Raw genomic sequence first — 24396 nt, forward strand, 5'->3', positions numbered from 1 at the left:
GATGGTGAAGCGTGCCACCAGGATAAGATTGGGATGGATGGAGCGAGAGAAATGACATGTGCTGTGAGAAAAGCGAAGGGATGGATAAGGCAGTGGTCGCGGGTGCTGAAACGGTGCGTGGGGCCCTAGGTAGTGCACATGTGTGTAGGAGTGACCGGCGCAAGCTTTAGCCGGTCCGCATGCTCGAAGCGTTTTCAATTTAATTTGGATGCAAATAGGGAAAGAAATATCAAAGAAAATGCCATCATTCCACGTGCCTCCACATGGAGACACTGAACCTCAAGGCAGATCCACCTCGGGATTATTCCCGCGGCACCTGACGTAGATGACAGGGCAATCTGCCTTGGGATCTGTCCCTCCCACTGATCCAGCTGTGTCCTCCGCGTGGCCCACAAACGACACCGTGGGGGTGAATGCACATGCAGGCAGCGACAGTAACAACGCCTTCCTCGCCTCTCCGTGCCAATGTGCTGACGACATGTGGCCGGAGCCACATTCACCTGGCCCCACGGCTGGCCCAACGCCAGGCGGTCCGTGTGCGTCGCCGGGCCGCGTGCGGTCACCCACGCCCGAATCTCCCTTGAGATCGGCCCGAGCACCATCCCAATCGGTGCACCCTGGGGTTGAACCCTCCTTGGGATTGGAGCAGACAACGACAGTTCTGGGATCCTCTATGATCGCGGTTGGATCATCTACATCGACTGCTCGTGTGGCCTCTCATGTGCGATCGCGAACCAGACTATAGAAGGGAGTAACTTCCAGAATCAATTATAATTTTTTTCATGTTTTTTATCTTTTATGGCAGGTGAACCTACTAAATTATCATATGCTCTTGCTGATGATAGGTGGAAGATAGCTATGAATGATGAGTACATGGCTTCAAAAAGGAATAAAATGTGGCACTTGGTTACTCCTCAGCGCGGCTACAACTTGATTGACTGCAAGTGGGTGTACCACATCAAAAAGAAATCAGATGGCCCCATAGATCGCTACAAGGCAAGACTTGTGGCAAAGGGTTTTAAGCAAAGGTATGGCTTGGATTATGAGGATACATTCAGTCTTGTTGTTGAAGCTGCAACAATTCGTCGTGTGCTATCTATTGTTGTGTCCAGGGGATGGAGCCTTAGACAGCTAGATGTTCAGAATCCGTTTTCTTCATGGTGTTCTGGAAGAAGATGTGTACATGAAGCAACCTCCTGGGTTTGAAGATAAAAACAAACCTTTCCATGTCTGGAAGCTTGACAAGTCTCTATACGGGTTGAAACAAGCCCTAGAGCATGGTATTCAAGGTTGAGCACGAAACTCCAAGCATTTGGGTTTGTTCCATCAAAATCTGACACCTCTTTATTTATCTATACCAAACTGCAAATATCCATATTTGTACTCATATATGTTGAGTTGTTGACGATATTATTGTCAATAGTTCATCTAATGAGGCAGTAAGAAAGTTGCTTAAGGATTTAGGTTCTGAGTTTGCTCTCAAGGATTTTGGAGTCCTGCATGTCTTTTTGGGCATTGAGGTTCAGAAAATAGTAACGGTCTCCATTTATCTCAAGCAAAATATGCAACTGAGTTGTTAAACAGGGTTGGCATGCAAAACTGCAAACCTTCACCAACACCACTGTCTAGTTCATAACCTCTGTCGCTAACAGAGGGAAAGCTCCTAGATCAGGAGGATATCACCAATTACAGAAGCATAGTTGGTTGTCTTCAGTATTTGACCCTCACTAGACCTGACATTTCATTTGTAGTCAATGAAGTATGTTAGTTTCTTCATGCTCCTACCACAGCTCATTGGACAGCGGCCAAGCGGATTTTAAGGTATGTGAAGAACACGTTGACTGTTGGTCTCACATTCAGCAAATCATCATCTACTCTTATAGGTTGCATTTTCTGATGCTGACTTGGCTAGCTGTGTGATAGAAGGTCCACAGCTGGGTTTGCTATATTCTATGGACCAAATTTAATTTCTTGGTTTGCAAAGAAATAGGCAACTATCTGTAGGTCAAGTATAGAAGCAGCAATCAAAGCACTACCAAATGCCACAACAGAAGTCATTTGGCTCCAGTCCATGTTGAAAGAACATCAATTACACAAGTGCAACCCCCTTGTCTTTGGTGTGACAATCTTGGTGCTACTTATTTGTCAGCTAACCCAGTTTTGCATGCCAGGACCAAACATATTGAGATAGATTTTCACTTCGTCAGAGAACGAGTTGCAAATAAACAGTTAGAGGTCAGGTTTATTCCTTCAAAGGATCAGCTTGCAGATGGATTCACAAAAGCATTGCCTACTAGAAATTTTGAAGAATTCAGGCATAATCTCAACTTAGTGTAGTTGTGCATAAGGGAGAGTGTTGAAAATATTCTCTTGTATGTCACGTACCAATGTGTGGGCGTGGGCATCAAGTATATAGGCCAGGGTTTAGTTAGATATTTTCCTACTTAACCTCTTATCTATCTATCCCTCGCATGTACCTTTCTTTGGACGTTCGTACGATCAACCACCTGTAAACCTACCTACGACCCAGCTCCCGATCTAATCAATATATACACTGTGGGCTCCTGTGTATAGGAGTTGAGACGCTTTACCCATTCTCAACATTGCGAACAATTCTTTCGGCTGTTTTGCAAAGAGTGGTCAACAGAAACACGAGGAATCCATTCGCACAAGAATTTTTTTGTCACCACAGTAGGTGTAGATGTTTTATGGGTTTTATGATCACTTGTCGACTGTTGTACATACTCAGGCAATCAGGTACTTACGACATAACATAAGAAAAGTCTTGTTGTATCCTTCCAATTCACAAACCCAAATAAATCTTTTTTTGGGTGGAAATCCAAATCAATCAATTGACAGCCACCAGTATTGTACAAGAAAGAAACACCACACCCCTAGGTTAGAGAAAAGAGTTTTTTTTTTTTGAGAAGAAGTTAGAGAAAAGAGTAGTAGAGGAGCTATTGCAGAAGGAACAGCAGCCCACCGGTCCTTGGTTCGGTCAGGCCCAGAGAGAGAGGTCCAAGGCCTGCTCAGCGGGAGTAGCGTTCAGGTCCAAGCCCAGCAGCAGCCCCCTTCTTGTCTCGCCGGGCTCCCGCTCGGCGACCACCGGCCCCCTCGCGCCCTCCTCCTCCTGCTCGTGGGCGCGGTGGCGCCTCATGTGCCCGCCCAGCGCCTGCCCGAGCGCGAACTCCACGCCGCACACCGTGCACCCGTGCCTCCTCGAGGGCACCGGCGCCTGCTCGCTGATCGGATCGCCCCGCGGCCGCTTGTGGCTGGCGCGGTGGCCGCCGAGCGCCTGGAACGACGGGAACTGGCGATTGCACGTCTTGCACTCGAACGCGCGCGGCCGCGCCACCGCCACCGGCTCGCCGCCCCCCATCGCGGCGCTCCGCGCGGCGAGCAGCATCATCACCTCATGGGCTATGGCGGCGCCGTCCACCTCCGCCTCCTCACCAAACCTCAGCCTCTTCATTGTCGTGATTGGTGGAGCTCTTCGCGTTCCGTTGTACGACGACGTATTTATAGGCAGGCCGCATCCACTCATGTAGTATACAACTGTACAAGCCAGTTAGTTAGCTTGGAGAATGATATGACTACTAATTAATCATACAGACTTATATACTTTTTCTTTGGCAACCAGAGTGTATTACACATCTATACTACTTGTAGACCTTTCAAAAAAATTATGCTACTTGAAGCATTGTCTATGCATCTTTTGCGAAAGTCTCGCAATCATTATCTGTTCGTTTGGACTTTGGGTGCTCTGTGATGACAGATTAACGCGTGGTGCGACTTCGTAGGAGTTGACATGCTAGACTGCTACTGCTTGTTGGTTGAGATCGATTGAGGGCAGTTGTGGGAGTTGACTTGGGATAATTTTAGATCGAGTACTCCTATTATTTTGGGATGGTATTACATAGATGAGTTTGCAGCTGTGGGGTAGTGAAATCTGACTGCTGCACCCACGCGCGCGCTGAGAGCGACTATAGTGTTTAGTATAACTGCCTTTTTTAGAGGAGTATATCTGCATTACCTGAGTATCCTTCACTAGATTGAACTTTAGACAGATAAACCCATCCTTCACAGCTGACTGACACTTGTTACGTACGTAGTACTTCGTCTAAGTGCTCTATATGCATAATTATGTGCAGGCTAGTTAGCCATTTCTGTAGTTTTGCTCTAGTCAACGGTGCTCCAATTAAGCAATTGAAATGCGGTGTTATTCGTCCTGCCTGCCGTCCTTCGGATATTTTTTTGTCGTCTGAACTTTATTCTTACCCTGTGGATGTTTATCTTCTTTTACAATTGCATTATTAGTTCTACTGAGCTCACATCATACTATCATAGTCATAGCAAAAGAAGTTAAGACTTTATAAGTTGCAAGCAATAAAAATGAGCAGTCAGTGATTCTTATTTGTCCTAACTGCCGTCCTTTCTATTGTTCTGTCCTCCTCCGAACTTATTCTTCCCTGGATGCAGCTTATCTATCCATCCTTTGACTCTTTAAGATTTCTTCTGACTTTACTAAAAAAAACAAGCTTGGCCGGAACTCCAAAGCTCAACGAGGCATCTACAACTACCTCATCACACCGCTCAGTCCAAGAATAAGTATATAAATAAATTATACTACTTGAATGAAGAATTAGCATAGCTAATGACCAATCCGGGCTAACGTAATCCATGACCTGGCAACTCGAAGTCATACTTAGTGCAGCTGACTTGGCCAGAGTTCGATCCCATTCGTTCCTCATTATATATACTCTGCAAAGCATCTTCAGTGCCACGAAAAATGCAGCCACTGCCGTCCACATACAGTGCATGTCAACCAACTCCCTCATCACCAATTCTCTCCACCATTTTTTGTCAAACAAGAAAGCCCGCGTTGACTTCGTTGCTGTTTGAAGTTTTATGGTGGTTGAGGAAAATAAGAACCGTCGAGAGAAGTAATCAAACAGTGAAAACATAGAAGGCGCCGACAAAAAGTACTGAAAAATACCAAACAGATGAGACCAGTACCAAATATAGTAGTACCAAACATTATTTCCTTTTATTTATTTATTCAATGGAAGATCGATAATTTCGCTGTTGTAGATGGATGGCCGGGACTGTGTGTGTCTCAACGAGAATCGATATGTTTGTGTGCGTTTGGTGGATCAATTGGCTAGCATGGCTAAGGCCCTGTTTGTTTCAGCTTCGCTTGGATTTTAATCACATGTGGATTCGCTTTAGTGGCGAATCTAATTCTGAGAATCAGCTTCATCAGCGAAGTACACTTTGAGGTGCTTCGGGAAATTGCACTAAAAATGATCCAAATCTAGATTTGGCTTCACTGGCAAAGCTGATTCCAAATAGTTGTTTGTTTCAGATTCCAGATTCGGCTTCACTGGCAAAGCTGAATCTGCTCACAGAATCCGAAACAAACAGGGCCTAACTAGCCTCCGGTGGAATCCATCTAGCAACTTTGCAACTTGGCCTCTGCAATGACACAAATATCAAGACCTAGTCGAGATATTGACAATGCACACAACCAAACAGGGAAGAGTCTATGTTTTTAGTTGTAAAGTATCAAGGAGTTAAATTCCAATCACACATTCTTAGTTAGGGATGTCTAATAATTATTGTCGATCAATGCCATATGACGACAAAGACTAATATATATAATAGCAGATGGAAATAGTATAATTACCCCAAATAAGAGCCAACTTCCAGAGACTCCATTGACATCTGCATTTAAATTATGATCATGTTACAGTTTTAGATGAATTTTGTACCCTTCATTTTCATCGACATCAACTTGAAGATGAAAAGAACCTTTTAAACTCATTGATGTGACTGTTCATTTCCCCGTTTCGGCTCTCGCGTCGCCCCCGCGGGCGGCTCGAGAGCAAACCCTAGCCGCCGCCGCCAGCAGCCCACCCACCGCCTTCTCCTCCCCTCGCCGCCGGCGGTAGCGGTCGCCGGGCAAAGCCCGCGCGGCTCGGCGGCGGCAGGGCTCCTTTTCCTCCTCCCGTCCGTAGGTGGCTGGCGCGGGTTGGTTGTCTCGGCGGGAGCTCAAGCGGCTGCGCGCGCTCGGGGCGGCGCGGCTGGCCGGCGAGGCGGCGCACGGAGGCGCGGTGCGCGTAGGCGTGGGCGCGGATCTGGCGTACGGCGCGGGATCCGGCGGTGGGCTGCGAAGGTGGAGCTCCTCTGCTCTGGTGCTGGACGGGCGGCGAGGCGAGGCTGGTGGTGATGCGTTGAGCTGCGGGCTGGGCGCGCGGTGGCCGCGCGGGATGCGGGCTGGGCGTGCGCCGGTCGCGCGGGACGTGGGCGCGCTGCGCCGGGCGAGCCCCAGCTGGATCTGCAGAGTGCCTACCGCGGGGCGGGGTCGTGGTCAGCGCGGCGGCAGAGGAGAGGGGTCAGGCGGGAGCGAGCTGTTCGGCGGCGCATGGGCTCTTCATGCGCGTCGCCGGCCGTTGGCTCGATGAGCTCCAGAGGGCGGTGTGAGGCAGATCGGGCCCCGGCGTCCTGTTCTGCGAGGTGGCTGCGATGACCGTCGGGCGCAAGGGGCTGGCGGTTATCCGGCGCGGACCAGCGGCAGCGAGGGAGACCTGGGCCCCGGCGTCCGGATCTGGTGGCTGCGGCGGACGTTGGGCGCGTGGGGCCAGCGGCCGTCGGGCGTGTGTCTGCGGTGGTGGCCTGGCTCGGGTTGGTGGTTGGAGGTGCAGCGTCGGGTGAAGACCTTGTTGCCAGTCTTTGGGCTGGGGCAGGCAACGGCGACGCCTGCGGGCGCCGCTTCCTTCTTGAAGGCGTCGCTGAGGCATTTCTGCTCGCTCCACCACGCAAGGCTGCTCGGGGGAAACCCTTGATCCCATGGGATCGGACGATGAAGGCGATGTGTGTCGCGCCTCTTGGGGCATCGTTTCAGGAGCTCCTTACCGGCCAGGGGGACCAGTGATAGATGGAGGATGTTGTTCGTGCTGCTTGGTCGTGTCCGGCGATGAGGGAGGTTTTGACTTCTGTGGCAACGATGACGGTGGTGAGCATTGTCGGAGGCGTGGCTTTGGTCATGATAGTCGGCTCTTCTCGGGCGTGTCCGTGAGATTACCTCGGCTGCTTGTTGCTGTGAAGTCGAAGCTGCGGTGCGGGGCTCTGGTAGCGTACGATGACGAGCGACATGTGGTCCGTTCGGCGATCTCCTGTGACGCCAACCTTGTTTTGTTCTCCGTAGTTTCTCCGCCGGAGTCGGAGCTGCGTTGTCTTGCGGTGGACGGATGGCATTCCGTCTTGTAAGTGTAGTGTTGTTCTGCAGCTAATAGGGCTGCCTTTTCTTTTTTTTTCCTTTGATCTTCGGATCCTCCTCATGTTGTTTCTTCCGTTGCTTTCTGCTAAATCTAATTGAAGCCAGCAATTTGCTGGATCTTTAAAAAAAACCCTTTTAAAGCACCCTTTGTGATTCAATAAACTGATTGTCTCGTTTTCTTTTCTTTTCTCGGAACCCGACAAATGCTAGTCAATATTCTAACACCAAAGCTGTGAATGAAAATAAATACGTAAATTTGGAAATTTCGACATTAGAACCCTAGCAATCTATGAAGTAACATGCTTCGGTCATAGACTAAGTAGATGGGAAATTGGGGATTAATGAATCACACACGTACTTGCGCTCGCGCATCGCAGATGTCGAGCACAGACGCGACAACGTGATGACTGATGAGCTGCCTAGGCGCAGGCCACGCAGGACGCTGGACGTAGGCGGCAGGTAGGCATCATGCCGTCATCAAGAACATGGATGCGATTGCGGAGGCAAGTCACCAGACGCAGGTAACGTTTTCTGTTTACAGCGTAAATAGGAGATGGACAAAAAAATGACAAAACAAACACCTCCATGGTTACATTTCAGTTCATTCACGTTTCTTTCCTCTGGACTGCTTTTTTTTTTTTTTTGAGAAGAAGCTGGGCTGCTGGCTGCAAACTGCAAAATAGTCTAGCCCAAGTCCTCGCTTCCATTTCTTTTCCGCTCTATATAATGTTCTTACCAGGCCGAGCCCAATTGCTGGGTGCTGGCCTGTTACGAGATCCTGGGCTGCTTCCAGGCCTCCACTCCCTCGTCTCTCTCCCTCTCGATCCGGCCTCTCCATCGTCTCGCCCTCTCCAACGCTGCCGGCCGCCGCCTCTCCCCCGTCTCTCCCTCTCCGGTGCCGTGGTAGACCCAGCGAGAGGGGACGGCAGCGGGGAGGCACGAGCCGCTGCGGCACCTTCTACGGCGGCCAGGGCGGGCTAGCAGTGGGGCGGGTGCGAGCGGCTGCGGCGGCTACCGGCGGTGCAGACAGGTGCGGTCCACGTCCACCCCCTCCCCCCCCCCCCCCCCCCCCCCCCCCTTTACTAGCAAGCAACGCCCATCTCATGTTGCCTCCTTGTACCCCACCCGAGAGAGAGATAGAGAGGAGATTGAGATGGGAATGATGGCCATATACTCTGTCCAATTTCTGTACTCAAAATACTGCTGTCCCATCCATATTTTCAGTATATGCTGCTGTCTAATACCTTTGAATCCACGATTAGAAGTCATTGGTAGCCATATTTTTGATAGCACGCACGATTTGTAGATGGTCAAGAAATGAACAAAAGAAAAAAGGATGATTAGGGGAGCCGCTGTTTTTGATGCACTTGTTCGAACGGCTGTCATTGTTCGGGCTCTAATAAGGAAGAGAATACCTTGTATTACCTATGGCCCGATGCATGAAAGAGAAAATTTGGCAATGTGATGTGATGTGTAAAAACATGTTAAGGTTTGAAAGAGCTCCATTCTTTCGATTGTGTGACATATTGAGGGATCGCAAGTTGCTAAAAATAGTCCACATGTAAGTGTGGAGCAACAAGAGGCGATGTTTTTGCATACTATTGAACATAAACCTTCAGAATAGGGTTGTTTTTTTCATATTACCATATATTATTGCCTTAAAACAAACCATTGGCACCAATATTTGTTTTAATTTTTTAGTAAAACTCTACCTAGTTTATGCCGGTTATGGAGCCAAGCCCGGGTTTTTGCCACCATTTTGTGGTGTGAGATACCATTTGAACTAGTGGGGCAGCAATCCGGTCCAAAATGAAAAAAAGAGCTATTCAACCTTTAGCACTCATCTCAAGAGGTGTTTCAAATTTAAAACAAAATTTGAATGGTTCAAAAGTCACAACTACCAGCATTCAGAAAGCGACATGCTCTACAAATTTCCTCACGGTATGCAGGGCTGGACTTAACATGAGACATAGGAATACAGTTGAGCCGTGGAGTTCACAGAAGAAACATGATAACTAACTTGGACGCAAAAGTATATCAATGGAAGTAGGAATAGTCAAAGGAATAGAGCACTGTTTCCTCTGTATAAGGTTCCTACTGTTCCTGTGATGTGATCCCCCCACCCAGCTCTGTTAATTGTATCTCTCTTGATTTATGATCAATCCATGCTGGAGATTCCACGGCATCCTCCTCCTTGAGCCATTCGAATCCATCCCCTATTAGGTTCTTCCCCAGCATAGTCGATCTCAGTTGAGCCATAGCATTTGATGTGCAAGCGCAGCTTATTTTCTGTGAAATCCATGGTTCGACTGTATTCCTACGTTTCGTGTTAATCCCGCCCCTGCATATCGTGAGGAAATTTGTAGGGCATGTCGCTCTCTGAATGCTAGTAGTTGTGATTTTTGAGCCATTCGAATGGTGTACTCATTTATTGATTTGTATCCTTGTAGCTATCTATCATTCTATCTTTACCTGCAAGCTGCATCTTCAGCCATAAAATTGAAGACATGAAAGCTAATACATGTGTCCTTTTAGACCATTTAATTTAGTGAATTTCTCTTTCCTGGCTGCCTTATTCCTTCTTGATTGCAATATGACTGCAATTAGTAATGTTCTCATGACTCATGTATTGCATCTAGTGCTGTATGCCAGGTAAAAAAAACATGAAGGTCAAAATTCTTCAGTGGCATGCGGTGGCTTCTTGGACATGGGACGCACAGGATGAGACATGTGGCATATGCAGGATGGCTTTTGACGGCTGCTGCCCTGACTGTAAGTTCCCTGGTGATGAGTGCCCAATCATTTGGGGTGCCTGCAACCATGCATTCCATCTTCACTGCATACTCAAGTGGGTCAATTCTCAAACATCAACCCCCCTCTGCCCCATGTGCCGTAGGGAGTGGCAGTTCAAGGGCTAAGGACATCTCTAACTATGTCAGTACCAAGCATTTTCATATCTCATAGAGAGCTAGAATGGATGTTTAACTGGAATGTTGTTGTGTCGTCTTGTAAGTGATTGTCATACTTCTGGAAATCAGGATGGTTGCCATCTTTTAAGTAAAACTGTGAGACATTGAGCCACAGCTGTTGTGCCTTTTCAAGTTGTGACCATGCAAATGCAATGATTGACTTTGAAAGGTCTAAGCAGCTTGAGATTGTGGCATTTTTTCTTGTTTCACTGTTTACCTGCAGATGGTCACCCATTTAGTAATTCAATTCTGGTTGGATAGTATACACTATATACTGTAGGTATAACAACTAGCACTTTAGCAGGCAAATAGCTTGTTCTGCTAGACTTTATATTCATTTTAACAGTGACACCTATATCAGCAGGTTTTAAGTTATTAACATGATTTGATGATCATTTGTGAGGCTATAAATTGAAATGTATCGTGCATGAGCAAGTTACACTGGTTATCTTGTGCCAATTATGCCAGCAAATATCATCTAGACTTGGATTTTATCATGTAAAGTCAAGCATGTTTTGGGCCAACAAGTAAAGACTTATCATGCTAGTTCATGATATATACTTTACTACACGCAGGTAATTTGGATAAAGCATTAGGAACGTTCTAAAATGTGTTGTGATTGAGTAGCAGCCTGCCAGGATTATATCCAGGATCTGAAACAGCAATCGGTATTGTGCATATGATTCTAGTTTCAGAACTTTGAGGTACTCAAAAAGCTTCTTTGTTAGATATATGTATTTTGTGCCGGGATAAACGGTGACTTGAATGGATCCTGTAGTGATACACTAAAGGCATTTGACCTTAGGTTGTGGCAATATTCTCAAACATCTGAGAAATAGCATCAATCATGTCACTAGTTTGATTTTCTTTTTCCTTAAAGGCAAGTGGTGTGTATTTTGATGACATTTTAAACCTGCACGGAAATAATAGATCTGTTCCTCAATATTATTTGGCCATCGGGATCGCTTCTGGTCAGTTGTAATGAAAATATTATTTGACCATCTTGAATAGCAGTGTGCAGTGTTATTTAGCCAGATATACCCTGGTCCCTACTTATATGCAAGATATCATAATAAGAATATGGATTGTCCAATGTAACGATCAATTCCAGGTCTGCCACCTTCGTTGCTACTTTACGAGAGCACTATAATTCTTGAAGGTATATCAGTGAAAAATATGACTACAGAAGAAAGTGGAAATCTCTTGGTATTCATCGGTTAAGTCACAAATGAAATAATCGATTAAAGCAAAAGAAGGAAATTGTTGTTTAGAAGGCTATTATTATGTTAAATAATATACTAGTGGTTAGAACTGAAGCAAATGGATAATGTGGATGACTTCTAGCATTTTGGAGATGCTTCTACAGTTATATTCATGTGTCATAAGTTGTTCCTTTTAGAAAATTTGTGTGTTTTACATTACATAAATGGTCCACATTGTATGTTATGCTACTCTTTGGGGATCTTGTCTTATGAGTTAGGGGGAAAAGTCAGTCAACAAGCACTAGCATCTTTGTCAAAAAAAAAAAAAAATAGCTTCAATGCATTGCATTAAACAGTGTGCAAAGCCAAATCGCTCGCCACTAAGAGAGATACACATGGATCAGGTCCGTCAGTTACACAGGGACCATTCCGGCCATCAGCGATCCCTTGGTCGCCAGGGTATGAGCAACCTGATTACAGGCTCTAGGGCAGTCCATAGTCTTACACTCAATAAAATTACACCTAATGAAGTCTTTCAAACGACCGGCCACAACGCCCAGATCAGAGAAATCAACGCCATTGTCATCAATAGCATCTTGAGTAGTAGTGCATCTGTCTCCAAGTACACCCTTCCCATTCCCAGGTCTGAAGCCAAATGAAGTGCAGCTTCAGCAGCAAGCATCTCTGAATGTAGAGCATTCAGAATATTTGGGAGAAAACCTGCAGCACAAACCATCACATCGCCCGCATGGTCCCTGAACACTGCACCCAGCCCCCATTTCTTTCATTTGTCTTGAATGAGCCATCAATATTAATTTTAATCCACTCCTCGGGTGGTGGCGTACATCGCTGTTTGGGTATCAAACAAGTGTTCTTTTGATTTTGCTGGAGATTGCAGAACTCACACGTCTGATGTTGGATAATCCATGCTAGTTCCTCGCTTAATTTGCCTTTACCTCCTTCTCTGCGGTTGTTGCGCTCACACCACCCGTTCTACTTCCACATGAGTGTAGCGATGAAAGCTTGCTTCTCCATAGAGAAGGCCATCAGCTTCTCCACCATTGTCATAGCCGTTCGTTGGTCCATTAATAACAGCCTCTCCGCCTCGAGTCCACAAAGACGCCAAACCTCCTTGACTTGCATTTGAAGAGGAGATGGCCCCCGTCCTCCTCGTGAATGCAACAAACTGGGCAGTGTGAAGAAATCTTGAGCCCCTTTCTTTGAAGGTTCACGCAGAAAGTCGTCGAGTTGTGCGCTAGTCTCCCCATGAAGTGCTTAATTTTGCCAGGGACTGTCAGCTGTCAATCTTCTTCCATGGGGCCACTCTGTTTGACTCCTCCACCCCTGAAGCAACACCTCTTGGCCCCTCCATAGCTCTATCATGCATATGAACCCAATAAGCCGATTTTACTGAGAAAATGCCCCTTTTATCAAAATGCCATGCAGGGAGATCCTCCGGCACACTGTTTATAGGTATGGCAAGGATCCATGATCTGCCGTTCTCATGAAAAGTGGCCCTCACCAGCAGTTCATCCCACACACCTGTCACCGGGTTCGACCAAATCACTGATTCTTGATAATAAATTGGTGCCCTTTGCTGTAGTCGTTCCCCTAGGGATCCACGGGTTTGTCCATATATTAATAGACTGCCATTTCCCACCCGCCAAATGAGGCCTTTTTTTTCAGAATAACTATGCCTTTCAAAATACTCCTCCATGTGTAGGACATGTTGCTTATCTCCCTTGCATTCAGCAGTTTTCCATCGGGAAAATATTTCGCCCCAAGCACCCGAGCACACAGGGACTCTGGGTTTTGCAACATTCTCCATCCTTGACGCGCGAGCATAGCCATGTTGAAGCCGTAGATGTCATGGAAGCCAAGACCCCCATCTCCCTTTGGCTCAGTCAGCTTCTCCTAGCTCAGCCAATGGATTTTATTTGATTTATCCTGCTGGCTCCACCAATACTTGCACACCGCAGTGCTAATCTCCTTGCATATTGATTTTGTTAAATCAAATCATGACATGGTAAAAGTGGGAATTGCCTGCGCCACAACTTTAATCAAGAGTTCTTTCCCCGCACGTGAGAGCATCTTCTCTTGCCATCCGCTAATTCTCTGTAAGATTCTATCAATGATGTGTATGAAGGTCTTGGTTCTTGACTTAACCACATGAATTGGCATGCCCAAATACCTTTCATTCAGGGCCTCCTTTGTAATTCCTAGGATGCTCATGACATCCTTCTTATCCTCGGCCTTCACATTGCCACTGAAAAATGCCGCTGACTGATCCTTATGTATGAGGCAAGCTCAGGTATCTTTGGCATTTTTAGTTAGAACAACAAGTGTGAGCACCATGGGGAGGTCAGGGCTAAGACCCAGGGGCGCATGGTGGTGAGAGCAGCCACACATTTTGGGAAGAGGTGTTCTCTAGCTGAGTAATAGCCCGGCCTGGCCTGACCTTCGAGCCAGCTTTTTTAGGCCCGGCCCAAAGCACGACCCGAGTTATGGCCAACTATACTCATGATAAAGGATTGCTCTATAAACCCCCTTTGCTCTAAATGAAATTCTAGGTGGAGAAACTCCCCCCCCCCTCCCTGTTGACGTTTCAATAGAAAATATAGCGTTGAGTTGGATAAGGCAACATTTTTTAATAGCAATCAAGTTTAGAAAGGTGAAATATTTATTACCCGCTTATTGGAAAAGTTGCAAGCGACAGTTCCTTCAAATTTTATTTACTCCATTGCAGAAACCATCAGTAGACAAGTTGTTAGGTGCAAGAATGAATATCAAAGCGATCATTTTATCAAAATCAAATTCTTAGGCTATCACCTAGAAGAAAAGGAATACTCAATAAAAAGGAACACCTGCTTCTTTTTTTCGAAAAGAATGTTGAAACCCCAGGCCTCTCTGCATCCAAGGATGCACACAAACATTTTTACCAGCTTGCTAAACAAAGGTATAAAACCACGTTTAAGAATAATAAGCAACAATGCACATATAATCACTGAGATGGAATTGTAGGGGGGAAGAAAAACAAAGCACCAACAAAACAAGAGATGACAACTTGGAGAAACTCTCACAAGGGAGAGTGGCGGCGGCGCAGGGTCTGATGCTGTTCAATGGCATTTTGTACCATTGTTCCCTTCGCAGGCATTTGGTCGAACACAACACGAGCATCGGCCATGCCAAACCCCGCCTCCCCCGCCTCGCTTTCTCCGCCCTCGCCTCAAATACCCAAAGCCAACCAAACCCCGCTACCCCGCTACCCTCCTCGCCCCCCACCCTCGAGCGAGCTCTGCAATGGCGGCATCCTCGGCCCCCCTCGCGTTCTCCGCCTCCGCCTCCGCCCTGTCCGCGCGCCTGCGCCTCGCCGCTCCGGCGGCGTCGTGCGCGGCCACGACGCGGCGCCGCCGCCCGGTGGTGGTCCGCGCCAAGATCCGCGAGATCTTCATGCCGGCGCTCAGCTCCACGATGACGGAGGGCAAGATCGTGTCCTGGGCCGCCGCGGAGGGCGACCGCGTCGCCAAGGGCGACGCCGTCGTGGTCGTCGAGTCCGACAAGGCCGACATGGACGTCGAGACGTTCTACGACGGCATCGTCGCGGTCGTCCTCGTCCCCGCGGGCGAGTCCGCCCCCGTCGGCGCCCCCATCGCCCTGCTCGCCGAGTCTGAGGAGGACGTCGCGCTCGCCGTCGCCCAGGCCCAGGCGCTCTCCAGCGGACAGCCCCAGCAGGAGGCCCCTGCTCTCTCGGACGCCGCCGCTTCACCGCCCCCACCGGCGGCTCCGGTGGCTGCTGCTCCCGCGCCTGTGGCTGCGGGGACGAAGGGCGTTGCCACGCCGCAGGCTAAGAAGCTAGCCAAGCAGCATAGGGTGGACCTTGCCAAGGTGACCGGCACCGGGCAGTTCGGCCGAATTACGCCGGCTGATGTTGAGGCAGCCGCTGGCATCCAGCCAAAACCAAAGGTGGCTCCTACTCCTGCTGCTGCTGCGCCTGTCGCTGCAGCTTCGTCAGTAAGGGCTGTGCCGCAGGCGGCCGTGCTTCCGCCGGTGCCCGGTGCCACGGTGGTTCCATTCACTGCGATGCAGGCTGCAGTGAGCAAGAACATGGTGGAGAGCCTGTCAGTGCCAGCATTCCGTGTTGGTTACCCCATTCTCACTGATAAGCTCGATGCGCTGTATGAGAAGGTGCTGCATCTGGAGTCTTAATTTGGGCTGTGCAATTGCCTTTTTGCTTTTCAATCGTGACCAGCTGGTGACGGTTGGATCGATTCTGTTTTATCAGGTCAAGCCAAAGGGGGTGACGATGACCGTGTTGCTTGCAAAGGCCGCTGCCATGGCACTTGCACAGCACCCTGTGGTGAACGCTAGCTGCAGGGACGGGACGAGCTTCACTTACAACAGTTCCATCAATATTGCTGTGGCTGTATCTATTGATGGTGGACTCATCACACCCGTCCTGGAGCAAGCTGATAAGGTAAGAACAAGCGACCTCTGTCTCTGATAAATGTTGTGTTATTTAGATACTGCAGCATGCTAGTTTACTGAATATACCTTACGAAATGCCACAATGCAGCTGGATATATATTTACTCTCACAAAAGTGGAAGGAACTAGTCAAGAAGGCACGCGCAAAACAGCTTCAACCGAATGAGTACAACTCTGGTATGGAAACTATTGCACTGCATAGGATGTTAATTACTAGATTGTATTGCAAACTTATGATGATCATGGAAATTGTACTTACCTGAATGCATGTTTGGTGGTTTGCAGGGACATTTACACTGTCCAACTTGGGCATGTTTGGTGTAGATAGATTTGATGCAATTCTTCCACCTGGCCAGGTGATGTTTCCTTCCTCCTATACTACTACTATGTCTAGTAATTTCTAGGTGTTGGTAGAGGTAATATTGCTTTAACAAGGTTGGGGGTCTAAGAATTTGAATGTGGATGACTGCAGGGAGCTATAATGGCTGTTGGAGCCTCAAAATCTACAGTGGCGGCTGATAAAGATGGTTTCTTTAGTGTTAAGAGCAAAATGATGGTGAGTTGTCTTTCACATATTACCGACGTTTTTTTAAGAGCTAGCCCCTGAGCGAGCGTTTTGCCTCCGCCTTGTACTTCTCTGACCAAAGCGCACCTTAAGTGCAATGAAGCGCTAGGCGTTTTGCCTCCACCCAACGCCTAGGAACTACCAGGGACATTTACACCTTGTGCTTGTGTTCACGCCTAATTTTTCAATCCATATAACTCGTGTGTGTTAATGCGGTAAATTGGTTCTTCCCCGAGCCACCAGAGCTAGGCGACGCGCGGGTCTGGTTGGCACCGCAACGACGTAGTAATGCTGACAGTGTGTGTTGACCGCTTTGGACTATTGTTGACATGCCAAGTAAGCCTAATTGGGAACCCCTGCATAGGATTAATTATTCCCACAATGCTGTAGAGTAGGACGTATTGATGCACTAGTACTAAATACCTCACTGTTTAGCTAAAGACCGAGTAAGAAACCTGTCGACTATCGTTTACCTAGTCTCAATACCTTGGTAACATGACTTCTGGGATAATATCACAATAAATATGTGTAGGTAATCTTACTATTCACCCTTTTATAAGTCTTAGATTTATTTACCTGAGCATATGATCAGCTAGACATGATACCTGCATGTTACTGTGGAAATCAGTTACATTATGTTTCAATGAGATTTTGTTGTATGGAACATTAATATTTGGTTTAGTAATATGACAACTTAAACTAAAAACACATAATAATTTATTGTATTTGATTATGGTATAGTTGTAAAGTATTTTTAAAATATAAGTATCATAATAGAATGGAATTGGATAAATCTTTTACCATGCATGGTTACAGGTTGAATGTTGAATGGAGCTTTTTTGTGCATAGTTGCATGTTTGGGGGTGGCATGGTTACATGTTGAGAAAAATATGTTATTGGGGATCACCTATTTAGTTATATAGGATATCTTTACCATACCAATATATTATCCGTATGTATGTACCTTTAATCTGTCTCTAGTGTTTGTTTGACCTGTGTGTGAATAATGAGTATTTATGAAGAAATATTACCTAAAATTGCCATCATACATAACTAAGTTGATGCAATTTTTCTTCAGGTCAATGTCACAGCTGATCACAGGATTGTTTATGGTGCTGATTTGGCGGCATTCCTGCAAACTTTTGCGAAAATTATTGAGGATCCTGAGAGCCTAACTTTGTAGGATTTTCTTGGAAGTGGTCTATGAGTTGTTCAACCGTCAGTTCATTTCCAGTTGGAAGTCTATCACTGAGTTTGTTTTTCGTTTTCCTATTTGTATCTTTGAGTACTCAAGGGGATATTGCTTTCCCGCTGTTTGTACTATTTTCACTTGGGAATACTGGATACTGTTGGAAAGGGGTTACTCTGCTGATGTTATGAAGTTTTGGAATGAAATAAGTTATATGTGTAGAATAGTTTGCAGACCATCCTTTTGCCTTAGTTCTTCGTATTCTGATTCCCCTTGTTTTATTTATTTATTACTTGTTGAAAATGTTCGTGAGTTTTCTGAGAAAAGAACCTGAATAAGCAAGGTCACAAACTTATATCCGTCATCCATGACTCCAGGGGGGCAATAAATCTCAGTACCCTTTCCTGAATTCTGGCAATACTCCTAAGGCCCAGTTTGTTTGGGCTTGTGCTTCTGCTTTTGGAACTTTTCCACTTTAACAAAAAAAAAGCAAAAAATGTTCCTAAATAGGTGCTTTTTGCTTTGGCTTTTGGCTTATACCATCGCATAGCAATATTGATTCAAAAGCCAAAAGGCAAAGCAAAAGGCCCCTATTTAGGAGCTTTTATGGTTTTTTTTTGCCAAAGTCAAAAAGCTGCAAAAGCGGAAGCAAAGCCCAAACAAACAGGACCTTAAACCCCTCCTTGGATGTAATAACAAACTTCACCTAGGGGTTCTGCCTAGGGCTGGAAGAAAAGCTCGAGGCTCGTGAGCCACAGGACCTTCAGACTACTCACAATGGGAGTAACACAGGTAGTAACATCAAACATATCTAGATAAAATAGATGATGTGGCAAGCAATAAATGAAGAAAAAAAGACATGTGGTAAAATAGCTAGTTACTACTAGTATGAGTAACATCACACATATCAAAGCAAGATGAGTTTATAGCCTAATAAATGAAGTGTTGAATGTTACCACACATATGTTACTCTCCACTATAGAGATAGTAACATTACCCATGTTACTACTCTATGTTATTATCCATTGTGTCTAGTCTAAACCCCTCCTTGGAGGTAATAACAAACTTCACCTAGGGGTTCTGCCTAAGTCTGGAAGAAACCCCTCCTTGGAGGTAATAACAAACTTCACCTAAGGGTTCTGCCTAGGTCTGGAAGAAAAGCTCGAGGCTCGTGAGCCACAGGTCCTTAAACCCCTCCTTGGAGGTAATAACAAACTTCACCTAGGGGTTCTGCCTAGGGCTGCAAGAAAAGCTCGAGGCCGTGAGCCGCTTGAGATTGACTTGAATTTTGATTAACTTGAAATGAAATGAACTGAGTATGAGTACTTTATGTAGCTTGATAGAGAAGCGAGCTGATCTTGAGCCAACACTAGCTCGCTCAATTTTAGCTCGATAGCTCGATATCGTATAATTATATGAAATAATCTTGACATATATTTAAAGAAAATATGATAATTTATTACCATATATGTTATGTACAATTTTTTTCTCTAATTTACATACTAGCAAACATGGAAGCTTAATTAAGCACGGAGATAATTTAGCCTCAATATTGTACGAGGTTTGCCGTGTGTTAAATATCATGATCTCTTGCTATTAGGTACTAGTCTTCAATAAGTCAAATTTTATAGTGGTTTCTTATGTTGTGTTGTGGCATATCTTGTTTGAAAATTGCATAAGATTATTAAGAAAACCATCTTATTTAGCTTGAAACTAGCTCGAAATCGTTATAAGGTGAGCATGAGCAACTTTCGACAAGTCGATCTTGAGCTTAGCTCAGTTTAAGCTCACTCAAATTTTAGTATAAGCTGAGCTGAGCCTAGTCCAACTCGCTCGAGCTCGACTTGTTTGCAGTCCTAATTTTGCCTAGTCCTATATGGAGTCTGTGTGGCCAATTGTCAAAGTTAATTCAAGTTGAGGAAAGTCCAAGTAGCCAGTCTTGGTCAAGAAGTCAAAGAAGAGAATAAATAAAAGGGAAACACTTCCTATAAAAATGCAAATTGAAAACTCAAGTTGAGAAAAGTGCTCAAAAACGAGGAGAAGAAATAAAAGGCAAAAAAAAAACGTTAGGTCAAGGGATGAGTGGGCTAATACACCATGGACCATGCCCCCCTCCCCTAGAGTAGTGGACCCAATTTGCTTGTGAGCATCATCTGACAAATCTTGTACGGCTCAGAGTCGAGCTTGGCTTGAGAGGCTTGTCTCATACCTTTTCGAGTGTACGGAGTGACCTTCGGTCGTTACGCAAGGCTACAACAAACTGTGCCAAATCCCACACAATTTATGGACGTGGCTAGAGAACGCTCGGGCGCCTGCTTATGTGATCCAGCGCTCCTGCCATATATAGAAAATGCAACCGGTCCCTCCACACGCGCTTCTAAAAAAGGAAAGCACTCTAGTCCCTAGCCATCATCTCCCCCCCCAACACGATCCTGTTAAATCAGCCTAGATCTTGTCGGCACGTGCATTTGTTGGGGTTCAAAAATTCTTAAAAGTCATAACTTTTGATTCAAGTATCAAAATCCAGTTTCGTTTTCACCGTTGAGTTTCTCACGACGAGTTCTTCAAAACTAGATCCCATATGGGTAGGTTTCGTCAAACTTTTTTTGTGGGCAACTTTCGGTGAGATGAAGGCAACTATAGTGCTACACGGAAGCAACTTCTTCTTTTTATCCTAGTAGACTGTCTATTAGGTTGGTTTGCATAAAACGAGAAAAAAACACAAAACATCATACCCCTTTAGTGTTACATGCAAAACAACTCCGCTGGACTATGTGTACCTGTGAATTTTGCTAACATTATCCTAACTTGCCCATCACGGCTACTCGGTTGCCTATTTTTTGATGGTTAGTTGCCTATGGTTGATGTTTAGTTGCCTATAAATACAATAAATTGTCTATCATTGATGCCTAGTTACCTGATATTGGTAATTAGTTGCTTATCATTGTTGCCCAGTTACCTAACTTTGCAGAAATAGTTGCTACCTTATTGTGAAGTGGTTTATCATTATTTTTCTAAGTTGCCTACAAATACTCTGAAGTTGCCCCGATTTGCCACCAAGTTGCCTACCATAACTAGCAATAGCAGACACAAGAGTATCAACGGTAGATGACATTATAGTATTATAAGCAATTTAGAAACAACGACTTGTGACCATGAACAATAGGAAACTTAGAAGTACCGGTGAGGAAGTTAGGAGAATTCCAGACAAAATTAATTAGGACACAAAATGTAGAGAAGTTGCCTATTATTAGCACTAAAGTTGCCTCTAGTAGAAAGGAAGTTGCTTATGAAGGTGATGTGATGTTATATACGTCTGTTTTAAAGTTGTTCTCTATTACTAGTTCGTTGCTTATTGTTGGTAATTAGTTACTTTTAATGGAGTGAAGTTGCTTCTGTTTAGCACTAAAATTGCCTCATCTGGCATTAAAATTGTTTTTTTAATCACCGAAACATATCCATGTGGGGTTTAGTTTTGAAGAGCTGGTCGCAACATGGGTAGCCAATACTTGCGCGCTCAGTACTGTTGGTGGGCAGACTCCCCCTAGAAAAGGAAAGCACACAGATCGTATACCATCCATCCCCACACAGTTTTGAAATTTGAAATCCAAATGGATGACTTAGATCCCATAAAAACCTTTTGAAATTGTAGGCAACTTAGGTCCCTTATGGACAACTTTCATGGTATTCTAGGCAACTGTGGATCACTCGTAGCCAACTTCGTAGCGACTTAGGCAACTTGGTTTCTGACGCCATGTTAGAGAAGTTTCCACTCTATGGGAAGCAACTTTCACAGTATGGTAGGCAACTAAACAATCTACAACGTAGTTTCTAGACCATGGTAACCACCTATTACACAAGTGCACACAGCTAATTAGGAGGCTACTAGGCGAATTCACTTATATACACGGTGCAATTCCTTTAATATCAAAGTTGCTGATTTTTAGCACGAAAGTTGCCTCATATAGCATCAAAGTTGCTTTAAAAAAAATCATCAAAACATATTCAAATGGGATCTACTTTTGAAGAGCTCGTCACGAGGAAACCAACAGTGAAAACGGTTCTTCGTTCTGAGACCCAGTTCAAAAGTTGTAACTTTAAAAAAAAATTAGAACGAAATAAATAGGTGACGTTAGCACATGCATGTGCATCGGCGGTGGCTATCCACATGCACGCTAGCACGGTCCCCACACACTGCCACCAACTGTTGTGTTAAAATAGACAAAGCATCAGCTCATGCATGCATCAGACGGATCACGCGCGTGCGCTCGCAACGTCCAGATAGCGCAGCTGCGCGTTTAAGTATTTAGGTTTATTTATTTAGGGCAAACTGACCTTAGAAAAAGCCTACACGAACTAACTATGAAAACCCGTAATATTTTTTAAGACAGGTTTGCTATTTTACATCTAGATGTGAAATACTTATCTCACATCTAAGTCCAGAACCGTTGATATTCTTTGTCTTTAATTTTCGCGCAAACATGATTGTCTCACCTGGCGCACCCGTTCCCTTCGTGTTGTCTGCCGCAGCGGCCTGTGTCCCGGCCATGCAAGTGGAGGTGGGCCGTGGCCGTTGTTGTTCCTTTTTAATTCGCGGACTCAGGCTGGCAGCCGTTGTTTGTCTCGATTGTGGACTCCTTTTTACGTATTGTTTGAACTGTATTGTCCGCATATTTGTTGTCTGTATATTTTTTTGAAGCAATGTGATTTAGAGTGGAGAAAGGCAAGACAAGGTACTGGTAGGTCCGTGTTTTTTATGTAGTTAACGCTAGGGTGCCAACTCGTATTTTTTGTTCGGTCTTTTGGAACACGACTCTTTTTTTTTGTTCTTTTGTTTTTTTCCCAATTTTTCTTTTGGGTTTTAAATTTCTTTTTATTTTTTTATCATTTAAAATCCATGATTTTTAAAATTTTATAAGCATATTTTAAATTTCCAACTATTTCTTAAATGATGTCTCATCTAAATTTTCATCGCTTGATTTAGTTTTCATAATTTTTATGCAAGCCCTCTTTTTCGTCTTGCTTGTTGTTGTTTGTTTTTTGCGTATCCTGTTTGTTGGTCTAGGCCTGTTTAGCCTCGCTTTTGTCGGTCCATTATCACAGCCCACTAGCAATCCGTTTCTTGTGTTGTTTTTAGTCGGTGACATAGAATTTGAGGAGACAATAAAATTAAAATATGCTCTATCATCGTCGTCGTCTTTCCGGATCATTTTGACACTATCCCCCCATTCCTTCTAAACTTCATAAAGATGAGATTTAGCAATGTCTCATCTAAGTTGTCGTCTGTTGGATAATTTTAACGCAAATTCTTGATCTCGCATCATCGGCTAATGTATTCATGCGTCGAATGTTCTATTTTCTCCACCTGTTGACCTGTTCGTGGTGCATGTCTGTTTTTTTTTGTTAGACTTTTTTTCTTGCACTCTTGTGGCCTTATTTTATCTGTTCTGTGTTGTAGAAGTGTAAGAAACATGTTATGTCAGTTGTCATTGCCTATTTCTATTTTCTTTTAAGTTCGATGCCGATGATACATGCTTTGTAAAAAAGATAGGCTTTACCCTGCGGTCGATACGCAATTAGGTTCGATCAATTTTTTTGTCCTAGTTTTAAGTCCATCTTGAACTCAAAATGGGCGCCACCAATTTGTTCTTCTACTTGGAACTCCAACACTAAAATGCATTTTTTTTACCAATTGTAAATCTACCTTCGATAGACCCGACCAATTTGTCCATCATTTGCACGTCCACCTTCGTTAGGCAACTGGACCGATCCATTTTTGTCACATTGGGGGCCTTTTTTCTTGTACCATTTTGCAAGTCCACCCATGGTACGAAATAGACCCCGACCTCATTTCCCCCCCATTTTGCATGTCCACTATCGGCACGCAACAGGGAGGCCAACCATTTAATTTTCGAGGTCTAACTCCACCCCGACATACAATTGAAGGGCCACTTCTTTTTGTCCTAGTTGCAAGTCCATTCTTGACTTGCAACCAGGGCCAATCTATTTTTGTCCCATTTTGCAAGTCGACCCTCGACGCGCAACTGGGCCACACCTTTTTGTCCCAGTTGCAAGTCCAGCATCGACTCGCAACTGAGACCCGACCTTTTTTGGTCCCAATTGTGATCTCACCCTTGACTTGTAACTAGGCCTAGACATCTTTTTGCCTCAGCTGCAAGTCCAACCTCGACTCGCAACTGGGTCCCGACCTCTTTCCTCCCAGTTGCAAGTCCACTCTCGACTCCGAACTCGGGTGTGTTGTTTTGTTTTGACCCCAGTTGTAAGTCCACCCCCAACTTGCAGCTCGAGGCATGTAATTTTTGTGATCGCCCCAGTTGCAAGCCAACCATATACTCGCAACTCAGGGATGTAGTTTTGTAGTTTCCCTAGTTGCAAGTCCACCCTCGACTCGCAACTCGGGGGAGGGGGTGTTTTTGTTATTGTTTCATGGTAGTTGCAATTAGACCCTCGACCTCCAACTAGAATTTTCTATCGGCCCAGTTGCAAGTCCACAATCGACTCGCAACTCGAGGGAATGTAGTTTGTAATCGCCCGAGTCGCAAGTCCGCCCCCAACTTGCAACTCGAGGCATGTAGTTTTTGTAATCGCCCCAGTTGCAAGTCCACCCTCGACTCGCAACTTAGGGGATGTAGTTTTGTAGTTGTCCTAGTTGCAAGTCCACCCCGACTTGCAACTCGGGGGGAGGGG

General features: G+C 45.4%; 3 protein-coding genes across 4 annotated transcripts; 2 read left to right on the plus strand and 1 right to left on the minus strand.

Moving 5' to 3' along the window:
• Nucleotides 1-2650: 2650 nt before the first annotated feature.
• LOC109784249 (uncharacterized) lies at nt 2651-3472 on the minus strand. Its single transcript, XM_020342844.3, has one exon. The coding sequence runs from the start codon at nt 3470-3472 to the stop codon at nt 2999-3001; it is 474 nt and encodes a 157-aa protein (XP_020198433.2). The 3' UTR covers nt 2651-2998.
• Nucleotides 3473-7923: 4451 nt separating this feature from the next.
• LOC109784255 (anaphase-promoting complex subunit 11) lies at nt 7924-10416 on the plus strand. Of its 2 annotated transcripts, none has more exons than XR_012183389.1 (2): nt 7924-8309; nt 9932-10416. XR_012183389.1 is itself a non-coding variant. In XM_045229298.2 (2 exons), exon 2 carries the CDS (start codon nt 9925-9927, stop codon nt 10195-10197), a length of 273 nt encoding a protein of 90 aa, XP_045085233.1. In that variant the 5' UTR covers nt 8079-8309; nt 9919-9924; the 3' UTR covers nt 10198-10416. The 2 variants fall into 2 exon arrangements, 1 of the variants encoding a protein (XP_045085233.1); XM_045229298.2 differs by having other exon boundaries at nt 8079-8309; nt 9919-10416.
• A 4319-nt stretch (nt 10417-14735) lies between these two features.
• On the plus strand, nt 14736-17912 carry LOC109784254 (dihydrolipoyllysine-residue acetyltransferase component 4 of pyruvate dehydrogenase complex, chloroplastic). Its single transcript, XM_020342853.4, has 6 exons — nt 14736-15635; nt 15733-15924; nt 16024-16111; nt 16220-16290; nt 16407-16490; nt 17578-17912. The coding sequence occupies exons 1-6, from the start codon at nt 14751-14753 to the stop codon at nt 17680-17682; spliced, it is 1425 nt and encodes a 474-aa protein (XP_020198442.1). The 5' UTR covers nt 14736-14750; the 3' UTR covers nt 17683-17912.
• Nucleotides 17913-24396: the final 6484 nt, after the last annotated feature.

This window comes from Aegilops tauschii, chromosome 5 (genome assembly GCF_002575655.3).
Source record: "Aegilops tauschii subsp. strangulata cultivar AL8/78 chromosome 5, Aet v6.0, whole genome shotgun sequence".
In the NCBI taxonomy this organism is placed as follows: domain Eukaryota; kingdom Viridiplantae; phylum Streptophyta; class Magnoliopsida; order Poales; family Poaceae; genus Aegilops; species Aegilops tauschii.

Excerpts from the sequence above, each read along its gene's own strand:
- LOC109784254 (XM_020342853.4), top strand. The coding sequence starts at position 14,751 with ATGGCGGCATCCTCGGCCCCCCTCGCGTTCTCCGCCTCCGCCTCCGCC. Across the intron at positions 15,925-16,023 it reads TCCTGGAGCAAGCTGATAAG|CTGGATATATATTTACTCTC; the intron begins GTAAGAACAAGC and ends GCCACAATGCAG. Across the intron at positions 16,491-17,577 it reads GTGTTAAGAGCAAAATGATG|GTCAATGTCACAGCTGATCA; the intron begins GTGAGTTGTCTT and ends ATTTTTCTTCAG.
- LOC109784255 (XM_045229298.2), top strand. The coding sequence starts at position 9,925 with ATGCCAGGTAAAAAAAACATGAAGGTCAAAATTCTTCAGTGGCATGCG.
- LOC109784249 (XM_020342844.3), bottom strand. The coding sequence starts at position 3,472 with ATGAAGAGGCTGAGGTTTGGTGAGGAGGCGGAGGTGGACGGCGCCGCC.